The sequence below is a fragment of the Urocitellus parryii genome, chromosome 5 (genome assembly GCF_045843805.1).
Source record: "Urocitellus parryii isolate mUroPar1 chromosome 5, mUroPar1.hap1, whole genome shotgun sequence".
NCBI lineage: Eukaryota > Metazoa > Chordata > Mammalia > Rodentia > Sciuridae > Urocitellus > Urocitellus parryii.
Window position 1 is genome coordinate 63,729,164 of NC_135535.1, and position 11,523 is coordinate 63,740,686.

The window sequence follows — 11,523 nt, forward strand, 5'->3', positions numbered from 1 at the left end:
CAGAAAGTGCTGAAAGGAGTAAAAAAGAGTACATGGGGCTGGGGGCAGCACCGAGTGCTGGGTGGGGGCACGATGGGAGGAGATGGGGTGGGTTTGAAGGCAAGGGCTGCAGTATTTGATGGAAATCTCTGGGTGCACTTGGCAAAGGGTATTGCTGAAAATTTAGCAGATGTCTGTATAGAGGCACCAAAAGTGAATTTTGACTTTAATGGCAGCAGTGCAAAATGGAATTAGTGAGAGGGTTTCCCAAGATGGAAGGGTTGGACAAGAAAGGGGCAGTGTTCAATTCAGGGAAATCTGGTAATGATAACCCCTTTGTTCTCAAATGCTGACCAGGAGGAGGTGGAATGTCTGACAACTGTCTTGTCCTTCCAGGTTTGCGTAGCTCCCTAGGTAATGGACAAAGATGAGATAATGACAATGGTCTGAGAGGAGAACTTGGTTCAGGGAAAACAGTTTGGCTGGAACAATGAAAGCTGTTCATGGAGGACACTTTTGCACTTTTCTCTGTGTGAGTGAAGACATGGGAACACTCATGCATGGATGCCACATACTTTTCATTCACTGGGCAGTATTTTAACAAATATGGTGGGGGCCAAGGTCAATTATAGGAAGCCCATTACACAAAACCGAGCTAATCCAATCATAGATGGGTCCCACCCAGAACAACACTAGAATGTATAGCTTGCCATTTTCAGAGTCAGATATTTTGGAGCCCTTTTAAAAAATTAGAACTTCCTGTGACATGCATGGCCGCAGCAACTGGAAAGGAGCTGACATTCATTGAGCACGGTGCTGGGGTCTCCCTTCATGGACGTGCTTATCACTGCTCCCTGGATGGCTTCCTTCATTCAACCAGCATGTGTTGAACACCTGCCTGACCCAGCAGTGTCCCTGCCCTGATTGCTTCTGTTTCTGGGGTCTGCACTGTGTCTGAGCAGTGAGCACACCCTGCTCTCTTGAGGAGCTGGGCGTGGATGTCCTGGAATCTCCTCATTCCAGAATGCGTTCTGCCCTCCGTGCTGCAGGCGGAACCGGCTGCCCACCAGCCTGGCTTCTCAGTTACAACCAGTCTGTCGGGGGGTGGGGGGCCCTAAAACTCAACCGCAACAGGTTTCACTGGGAGAAAAGGGGCCAAAGGAAAACAAAGACACCAAAAAGGACATGTTGGGTAAGAAAGGAGGGGACCTGAAGCTGAGATGCAGAACTGGGTCAGGGGCTGGGACTTTAGACTGAGTAAGCAATTTTAAATAATCATTTACGAAGAAATGCCCTGGAGGCAGATATTGAGCAAGTGGCTCCTGTTGGGAGCCTGTCAGCCTCCCGTCCCACCTTCCCTCAGAGCCACTGGAGCTGCAGAGCAATTTTGGAGCAGCAGCTTGGTGCTCTGAGGAAACATGCTGGCAGTCCCAGGCGATGCAGAGAGCAGTGACCTTGCTGGGGCTCTGCTGAGGGGACAGAGAGCTCGGACAGCTCGTTTCCAGTTCTCTGTTGTCTGAACCTCTTTCTCAACATGATTGGACACTGTGGATGTTGGGCCCTTGAGCAGCCCGAAACCAGCGGCAGGGGCTGGAGGAGGAGGGTTTTTGGCTTGTTTCTTTGTTTTTGCTTCTTAAATTCAAAGACTTGGTTTCCATTTGGGGAGAGCTTTTTGACTCCCTTCTGCAGATGGCTGAGTCTTTGGGACTGAGAGAGGAACCCCGTGGGCCTGAGAACAGAACCTTGATGGGGCTAGGACAGAACGTGAGAGCTCTCCTGGTGGGATCGATAGGGACCAGGTCCATGAGAGGCTGTGAACTCAGCATTGCTAACGTCCCACCTGCACATCAGGGCAATCCTGATGCGGGATGGCTTTTTCATGATAGGCTTGTTCCCTGAGTGAGCACTCTGTGCCAAGGGCATGGAGGTTTCTGGTAAAGATAAATTTGACCCACACTGACCTGTGGAAGTCCAGGGAGATGGCTTATTGTAAAACAAAGAGGACTGTAGGGGAGTGAACACACTGCTAAGAAAGTGGAAGGGAGGGGGTATTTATTCCCTCCCAGAGAATTTGGTGCCAACACCCATGCATGGCTGAGAATTTAATTTATTTTCCATCACTTATACAGTCAACTCCCTCACGGCTTAACAGAGAGGCTCAGTTTCTGCCCCACTGGCCGACATTTGTGCTTTTGAAACCTATAGGGAAAAACATATTGGATCTTGGGCTTACTGGCTGCTCATTGCAAAAGGAACTGGGAAGCCAGAAGACGGATTTTGTTCTATAGGATTTCTGTCCTGTTTTCAGAGACAACAAAGTTTTAAACCCTTTATCCCAATAGGCCACTGTCCTTGTGAGATAGTGGCGATCCAGGATAAATGCTCCCATTTATAGATGAAGAAATTGAGGACCACAGTGGAAATGAGTGGCAAAAATCACAGTCAGACCAAGAATCTTAACTTTTTGACATTTCAGTCCCTCAAAGAATGCAAAGCATATTATTCTAGAAAAACACATTAAGACTATACAAAAGGCAAAATATTTTTAAAAATCTGAAAATAACATGCCACAGAATATCTAAGTTGCATGAATTCTACCCTCCACATTTCAAGAGAGGAAAAGATGCTCCTTCAACTTGATTTTCACACATCACTGGATGGGTCTAGAAAGGGAAGATGCTTGGTGAAGAGGATGGAAAAAAAGGATTAAAATGCAGCAAAAATCCTAAGTAGACTAAGTTACACTCTACGTATGTATGATGTTAAAATACACTCTACTGTCAAGTATATCTAAAAACAAATAAAACTATTAAAAAATAAAATGCAGTAAAACATGCAGACCAAGAGCCCAGCACAAGCCTAGGACAGGCGGAGGCTCACTAAATGTTCCTTCACAGAGGGATTAAGACCCCCCTGATGCTGGCATGGCCTCAGCATAGTCATAGTGGAATAATGGGCAATTAGGGCGTAGTTTAGATATCCACAGATAATGACACATTTGGCTTTGGGTTGAGACTTTCTCCAAAGCTTTTAGCTTTATGGTTTATTTGCATGATTATGATTATATAAGCCAGATTGGGAAAAAAATCAAGGAAACCCATGAATTTGCTTTCTTCAGCATTTTTTTTAACTGCAAATCACATATCTTGACTAGTGATTTATCCCCATCTCCACCCCTACTTTATTATTATGACAAGGTTGGTAAACTGTTGGGAGGCACCTGGAAGATAAATAAAATTTAGTTTCTGTTATTAACTAGCAACTGTCTTCTGCACCTGTGTACATTATCTTTGTCCTCCTCCTTCTTCATTCTGCAGATGAGGAAACTGAGGCTTAAAGAAGTCTCTGAATTATTCAAGATCATTTTTCTAAAATACAATGAAACTGGGACTAAAGCTAAAACTTTGTATTTTTTTAAACATGATTTTATGCTGACTTTGTGTCAGGATCTGAACATCTTGGTTCTGGAATTAACGATGCCTATATGGGGTACATGGTCATATCCACTGGAAGAGAATAACATGGCAAGGTCGAAAAGAAAAGGAAATATCTTTGCCTGTTCAAAACCATGATGAAACCTACCATTCACATCATGCGTCATAGTTTTCAAAATATTTCAGGTGCATTTCCCATTTTATAGATAAGAAGACAGCCTCAGAGTTTAGTTCAAGCCAATAAATGGCAAAATTGGGACTCAAACTTTTGACTTGCAGCTCAATTCTATTACTCCAAAGTGTCTCTCCCACATACTTAACTGCGTAGACAGAAGAGACTGTAGCTGAGTTTGGGTGTGAGTACTCTGTACTTTTGGTGACTGGCTAGACTGGATGGGTCTTCTGATGTTCATCCATCTCTGAATGTCAGAAAAGAGCGTGCTTTCCTAATTGCTTCACAGAACCACCAGGCAATACATGATTACTGAACCACCAAGTCAATCTACACTTGGATCTTGAAGTTATGTAAAGCCTTGATTGCAACCTGTCATCAAATGCCTGGAGTCACACAGACCCAGAATCAGGGAACCTTATATGCCCTTTTGGATTTTTGTATAGAAAGTGATGGAGTTGATGATTATAAAAACTTCTAGTTTCAGGATAGAATGCACCTCTGCCCTATGTCTGGTTATTGCATATTTCTGGCGTGGCATGGGAAGGAAAGAGCCAATATATTTTGACAAATGACAATTCTTTTGCACCACACCATGATGCCTATTTATTTCCCCATATCATGAGCATGCTCTGCAGAATCTTCCTTCTTCTTGTTTCAACTCTTTCTTTTGAAGGGAAAGGACAAGCCAGGAGGGCCACAAGGCTGAGGGGTTAGCTTCATCTGGAAATCTGTCCTCTCTCCCATTGCAGATCTGTGCTGGTGAGCCCTACACAGGCCTGGGTGGTAGCCAGCCTCCCTTGGATCAATCCAGAACAGGGAGCAGCATTCTGCAGAAGGCCTTTTTTTTTTTTTTTCAGGTTGGGAAACCCAAATCCTAATCTACTCTTCTGATGAATTTACAAAAATTAAATTGCATGACAGATGTCCAGATAAACAGAAGTTCGCAATCCAAGCAAGTTCTGGAATGGAGCTGATTAGTAGATTTTTTTTTTTAATGGCTATTAAGTTTGATAATCACTCACCAGGAATAGCTTCCAGGTAGACCAAACCCATGTATAAGTGGGCCCACACCCATGCACACCAACACCTAGTCGGCAGGTATATAAGGGGACCCTGACAGTCTCCCAACAGCACAGTGCAGTCTCCAGCCTCAGCTCTTCTCCGAACCTCCACCTTTCTTGCTGGGCAAAGGCATCATGAGTTGTCAGATCTCGTGCAGATCTCGCAGAGGAGGCGGCGGCGGCGGAGGATACCGGGGCTTCAGTAGCGGCTCCGCTGTGGTCTCCGGGGCTAGCCGGAGATCGACCTCGGGCTTCTCCTGCCTGAGCCGCCATGGAGGTGGCGGAGGGGGCTACGGTGGAGGCGGCTTTGGCAGTCGGAGTCTTGTTGGCCTTGGAGGGACCAAGAGCATCTCCATAAGTGTGGCTGGAGGAGGTGGAAGTTTTGGCTCCGGTGGTGGATTTGGTGGCAGAGGAGTCGGTTTTGGAGGCGGCAGTGGCTTTGGAGGCGGCAGCGGCTTTGGCGGCGGAGGTTTCGGTGGAGGCAGTGGCTTTGGCGGCGGCAGCGGCTTCGGAGGTGGCGGTTTTGGTGGAGGCCGCTTTGGAGGTCCTGGTGGCTTTGGAGGCTTTGGGGGTCCTGGTGGCCCTGGTGGTTCTGGCCCTGGAGGATTCCCTGGTGGTGGCATCCACGAAGTCTCTGTCAACGAGAGTCTCCTGCAGCCACTCAACGTGAAAGTTGACCCAGAAATCCAGAACGTGAAGTCTCAAGAGCGGGAGCAGATCAAAACTCTCAACAACAAATTTGCTTCCTTCATCGACAAGGTGAGATGGAAGAAGTTGGCTCCTTCAGGGCTAATTGTAAAAGAAAGGACACGGATTCGTTCCTTCTAGAAGCCCCTTGGTGTGGCCATTGCAGCCTGGGTTATTTGCAAATTCTTCATGGCATAGATGCTGGCTTTGAAGGCTCGGTTTCCCGCAACAGTCTACAGTTAGGAATTATTTGTCTCTTCGGTTTTATTTTTCAGTCCAAATAACTAATATGTATGGAAAATCCTGATAATCACAGAAAAATCCACATAGCAATTAGTGGACTGAACAGGTCAGGCTATGTGACAGCAGGTTCAGAAAGGTGAGAAAACTTCTTCCAAGGTAGTTTCTCCTTCCCTGGAAAGTGATTACTCTATGAAATTCTGGGAAGCAGAACTTGAAATATATGCTTGGAGCTGAATGAAACTCTGGCCTTTAAGAGAAGTGTTCTCAGTTTTGTCACCCATAAAGTCTTTATTGGTGTCACTTTGGGGTGTAACTGGGTTTTCTCCTATTTCAAGGCAGATGAACCTGTCTGTTGTTTTGTCTGCCTTGAATTAGTCAGGACTTTACAAGGCTTTCAAAACCAGGCAAGGAGCCCTGCCCTCTGGGACATGTGCTCAGCATCTTGGGTTACAGCGCCAGTGGGTGCTTGCTTTTGGTTTTCTCCACAATTTATGGGACCTTGGCAGGGAATGTAACTAGGAGGAGGGAAGGAAATGGCCTGGAGTCTTGGGAGCAGTTGCAAACAAAACAGTGGGTGTAGGAAATAGAGCTGTGTGCACCGAGAGGGCCCGGCATAGCTTTAGGAGCCGTAGAATTTTCCAAGTGTGAGGGCAGGGACCTCAGAAGCTCTGCCCAGCTCTCTCCAGCCTCCCTCTGGCTGTGGAGCATAAAATCTTATGACTTCCTTACTCCCCAGAGCAGCACCAGAGCTGGTGTGGGACGAGCATGTCTTGCTGGTGCAAAGGGAGAACCAGACCTGATGTGCTCTTCTTTGGTCATGGCAGGTCCGTTTCCTGGAGCAGCAGAACCAGGTGCTGCAGACCAAATGGGAATTGCTGCAGCAAATAGATGTGAGCTCCAGGACCACCCACCTAGACCCCATCTTCCAAGCCTATATCAGTATGCTCAAGAAACAAGTGGATGGGCTTAATGCAGAAAGAACCTCGCAGAATTCAGAGCTGAACAACATGCAAGATCTTGTGGAGGATTTTAAGAAGAAGTAGGTGAAGTAGATGTGTGATGATAGATACTTAAGGGAACATCCAGTCACTCTTCTCCCAGTGACATTTGTGGTGACAAAGGGGAGAGGTGTCTGTATCTGTCACTTACCTGTGAGGAAGAACTTATGGTTTTAGAGATCATATTTTCACATGTTTGAGATTAACTTATAGAAATCTATCCTTATTTGGGGTATCATAGTTTTAATTTAGGTGTTTAAAGAGTGTTTAATATTCTCAGAGAATGGGCATTTCAGGTGAATCCAGTAGAAAAAGGAAAAGAAAAGAATAAATAAACTAGAACCAATTTAACTGCCTCATCATCTGGGTCCCAACAGGTATGAGGATGAAATCAACAAGCGTACAGCGCTCGAGAATGATTTTGTGACACTTAAAAAGGTAAGCAAGAGGATGCCATGGCTGGGATGTGAACAGGGTGCTTCACACACCATCATGTCCCAACAGGAAGGCTGGAAAACAGCTGTGAGTGCACAGTAGCCAGAGAGGGATGACATGTCTGTGGCCAGTTCTTATGGAAAAAATAGGGTTTCTGCAGTTCAAGCTTCTGGAGATAATTTTCCTGCAGGGAACTTGGAATAGAATCCAGGGAAATTCAGGAGAGATGGGATGGACAGACAGGAGAGGAGGGTTGAGGACTATGGAAGTCCACAGAGGCCATTGTACCCATTGTGGGAACACACCATGTCTCAAACAGGAGACAGAATGGTTAGCAAAGCTTTGTTCCATGCAAGCTCTTTTGGTCTTGGGGATATGAGCAGAGGGCATGGGCATGGAGCATCCTGCAGAGGAGCATGGTGAACCACACACCAAATGAGGCTCTGTCAGGATGTGGCTTATCTGGAGGTGCTTGAGATACTGGAGAGCAGCTCACAGGCACTGGGTAGAGGAGAGTGTCTGGAACCGTATGGAGGACCATCCGAGTTTCACCAGAGACCCCTGACCTTCCCTGCAGGATGTGGACAATGGATACACGAACAAGGTGGATCTGCAGATCAATGTGGACTTACTCACCCAGGAGATTGAGTTCCTGAGAACACTCTATGAGGCGGTAAGAAGCCTTCTCCTGGATTATATCCTTACTGTCTACCCTTTCCACCAAAGGGAAGTCCTACTCAATTGGTGAAACGGAGGAAAGAATGGGGTTTATATCTTGACCGAATTCAAGGTGCCACCATCCCCCCACTAGGAACTTCCATAACTCAGGTGTTGAGGGAGAAGGATTTTCTTCTCTGATGTCATAGGATGTTAGGTTCAAGAAATACCACTCCAACTCTCCTCCCTCAATCCCCTACAAGCCCAGCTTCCCTTAGGAAGAGATTGCCCTGTGCCTATTTCTCTTCCCAGTATACTTCAGAGATAAAAATGCATTATGTCTCCTTATCCCTCTCCCTGGTCTAGAGGCACACATGATTTGTGAAATAGAAAGAAAAAAATGAAGGTATTTGCCATGAATGGGCTTCTTTCTGAGGCACTTACAGGCATAAGGGGTGAAAGCTGTTGACTAGGAGGCTCAGAAACCCAGACCCCCTGCCATAGTTCCGAGAGCAACCTCAGGAGAGGACTAGGCATAGCATCCCACCAGGGCATGCTTACTCTGAGAGTCTATGTGGCTGTGGGCAGAAGGTCATGGCCAGATCTCCTTTGTGTTGTAGGAAGTGTCTCAGCTTCACCAGACGATCACTGACACCAACGTCATCCTCTCCATGGACAACAACCGCAGCCTGGACCTGGACAGCATCATTGCTGAGGTTCAGGCCCAGTATGAGGAGATCGCTCAGAGAAGCAAGGACGAGGCAGAGGCCCTGTACCATAGCAAGGCAAGTGCTGGGGAACTAGGAGGAGCCACAGGTCCTTGCAAGCTGGGCTTCACCCCAGCCAGGACACGTACAGTAAGATTACTGGTGTGCTTCTTTAATGGAAGTTGGGCAAAGTTGGGCATCATTCCCAAGAAAGAGTGTCCAGATTGATAGCCACTGGGTCAAGTTGAGCCTGCCCCAGGCTGGACTCCCCTGTGAACTGTCCTCTTCTTCCCATATCAGTATGAGGAGCTCCAGGTCACTGCAGGGAGACACGGAGAGAGCCTGAAAGAGCTCAAGATGGAGATCAGCGAGCTGAACCGCATGATCCAGAGGTTGCAAGGGGAGATCTCACATGTGAAGAAGCAGGTGAGGTGCTCCCCTTAGGATTGGTCCAGCTCCACTGGTTGAGTAGAGCTCAGGGTGGTGTGGACAGTGGTAACTGTGTGTGTGAGAGTGTGTGTGTGCTTATGTGTGGGAGAGAGACAGGAGACACTGAGGGCTTCTAATCTAGTTTATATTGATCCTGATCCTCTCTCCCTAAACCTAATTCAAGGCTGTAACAATTTTTAGAGTGGTCTAAGAGACGTTTCAAAATAAGGATTAGTGAAGGGAAATAATTGTGATCACTTTTTGGCTGCCTACCTGAGTCAAAGAAGCAGCAGCAAAAAAGGCAAAAGTCTTTTGTTTCCCCCTGAGGATTGCAGACATAGTTTTGTGTTTGTGTGTGGCACAGGCCTAGGCACCAGCAGACTGGGTTTAGGCCAGGGGTAGGAGTGGTACCCTGAGTATTGGAGGGGCTGGCCAGGGATTGGACATTAGCTGTGGAGCAGATAATGAGGGGAGAGTTGACTCCTTGAGCAGAAGTCCTGCAAAGCACTCTGCATGGAACCTCTTCATTTGCATCAGAATAGGACAGTGATCCAGACCCTGTGCTATGAGGATCAGGGACATCATGGAGAAAGCCTAAGGGTCTGGTCAAAGGGGAGGTGGGAGGAAGATACCCCAGAGACAGCAGCAAGTTTTAGCACAGTGTCTGTGACTTGCATTCACTTCAGGAGGCACTCAGCACTTTGGGGCCAGCCACTCAGGTCTCCCAAACTGGGCAGCTCTGCTCCCTGTCTCCTTCTGCTGGGCAGATTCTACCCTCTGTATAAACAGAAACTTTCCCTCCTTCTCTCCTAGTGTAAGAGTGTGCAAGATGCCATTGCAGATGCTGAGCAGCGTGGAGAAAACGCCCTCAAAGATGCCAAGAACAAGCTCACAGAGCTGGAGGAGGCCCTGCAGCAGGCCCGGGAGGACCTGGCCCGGCTGCTGCGTGACTACCAGGAGCTGATGAACACCAAGCTGGCCCTGGACGTGGAGATTGCCACCTACCGCAAGCTGCTGGAGGGCGAGGAGTACAGGTGAGGGGCACTGGGAGGGGAGAAGGGAACCCTGGGCCACCTTCTTTCTCCTCCTACCAGGGCTGCAGTGAAGGCAGGGAAAACAGAGTGGGGACAGGGCTTCTGACAGCTGAGATCTGGCGTTCTCTATGCTCCCTAAGCCAAAATTGCAGACACAAAACATTGGTGTAGAGTTGCCTATTCATCAGTATGGAATGACTAACAGGCATATTAAAATATATTAGGCAAGAACTTAAGCACCCTGATCTTTTCTGAAAGAGAAAGCAAAGTGGTATGAAGACAGGGTAGTCCTTGGTGGCTGATTTTAGTGTCTAAACTGTACACTTGTAGATGGAAGTTAAAAAAGCAAGATGCATGCAGTTTAAGTACTCTGCCACAAATCCGTTTCTCTCTCTCCCTGACAGGATGTCTGGAGAATGCAGTAACAACGTGACTGTGTGTAAGTAGTGGGGTGTGGTCCTGTCCTATGGGGTGGTGTGTGGGGTGCAGCAGGCAGGGTGGGCAGCACTTTCTGTGGTAACATTCTCTCTCCTGCAGCCGTGACAAGCAGCACCATATCTTCAAGTGTGGCATCCAGGGCTGGCTTTGGAGGCCAGGGCTCTGGAGGTAGAGGATTCAGCTCTGGAAGTAGCAGTTACGGCTCTGGAGGCAGAGGGTCTGGTTCCATAAGTGGTGGTGGAGGAGGATTCAGCTCTGGAGGTGGCTCTAGAGGAGGCTCCAGCTCTGGAGGAGGATTCAGCTCTGGCGGTGGCTCTAGAGGAGGCTCCAGCTCTGGAGGAGGATTCAGCTCTGGCGGTGGCTCTAGAGGAGGCTCCAGCTCTGGAGGAGGATTCAGCTCTGGCGGTGGCTCTAGAGGAGGCTCCAGCTCTGGAGGAGGATTCAGCTCTGGAGGTGGCTCTAGAGGAGGCTCTGGCTCTGGAGGTGGATACAGCTCTGGAGGAGGTTCCCGAGGAGGCTCCGGCTCTGGAGGAGGATTCAGCTCTGGAGGAGGCTCCAGAGGAGGTTCTAGCTCTGGAGGAGGATTCAGCTCTGGAGGTGGTTCCAGAGGAGGCTCTGGCTCTGGAGGGGGAGTTTCTGGCTCTGAAAAGGGTGGCTCTGGCTCAGGTGAAGGTTGTGGTTCCAGTGTGACCTTTTCTTTTAGATAAGATGGTGTCCTTTCCCGACTCTTCCACTCCAGAATGTAGAAGCCTGTCTCTGTGCCTCTAACTGACATCAAGTCAAATTCTGTCAAATGCCATCTCTGAAGGCATTTGGGGGAAAGGGATGTCCATATACAGTTTTTGAAAGATCTTTCCAAACCAGTTAGTTAGAGCCAGTGATACCCATTGTATTCTGGGGAAAAACTTCACTGTCCAAATTTTTCTTCCAGCCATGCCCCATTCCTGGTCCCTTATGTCCCTGCAATGCCCACTTGGTAGTTCTTTTCCAGGCAGGTCTTCTGCTGAGCACTCCAGTGCGGCCTACCAATTCCATCTCAAAGCTCTCGCCTTTCTCCTGGAGGTGCCTGGGGAAACATGCTTCTGTGTACATAGCCCCCCTCATCAATGCTTTCTGAAGTGCTGTGGTCGGGGTGTCTGCCCAATAAACTTCATTTGCAATTCATGTTGTTTGATGTCAAGTCTCATTTGTCTGACGTCAAGTCTCGGTGGAAGTGGAAGTGGGTAGCCACGGAAAAAGAAGATTT

General features: G+C 48.0%; 1 protein-coding gene across 4 annotated transcripts; it reads left to right on the forward strand.

Annotated features, from left to right (window-relative positions):
- The first annotated feature begins 4,784 nt into the window (after positions 1 to 4,784).
- On the forward strand, positions 4,785 to 10,984 carry Krt2 (keratin 2). 4 transcript variants are annotated; one of them, XM_077799303.1, is made up of 10 exons: positions 4,785 to 5,408; positions 6,404 to 6,618; positions 6,955 to 7,015; positions 7,590 to 7,685; positions 8,290 to 8,454; positions 8,677 to 8,802; positions 9,619 to 9,839; positions 10,244 to 10,278; positions 10,377 to 10,781; positions 10,905 to 10,984. In XM_077799303.1, the coding sequence occupies exons 1-10, from the start codon at positions 4,785 to 4,787 to the stop codon at positions 10,982 to 10,984; spliced, it is 2,028 nt and encodes a 675-aa protein (XP_077655429.1). The 4 variants fall into 4 exon arrangements, with proteins under 4 accessions (XP_077655429.1, XP_077655428.1, XP_026254540.1 ...); XM_077799302.1 differs by having other exon boundaries at positions 10,377 to 10,760; positions 10,860 to 10,984; XM_026398755.2 differs by having other exon boundaries at positions 10,377 to 10,586; positions 10,809 to 10,984.
- Positions 10,985 to 11,523: the final 539 nt, after the last annotated feature.

What these genes read in the sequence shown, in the direction of transcription:
- Krt2 (XM_026398752.2), top strand. Translation starts at nt 4,785, where the DNA reads ATGAGTTGTCAGATCTCGTGCAGATCTCGCAGAGGAGGCGGCGGCGGC. An exon ending in GTGGAGGATTTTAAGAAGAA is followed by an intron (nt 6,619 to 6,954) that starts GTAGGTGAAGTA and finishes GGGTCCCAACAG; the next exon opens with GTATGAGGATGAAATCAACA. An exon ending in TCTCACATGTGAAGAAGCAG is followed by an intron (nt 8,803 to 9,618) that starts GTGAGGTGCTCC and finishes CTTCTCTCCTAG; the next exon opens with TGTAAGAGTGTGCAAGATGC.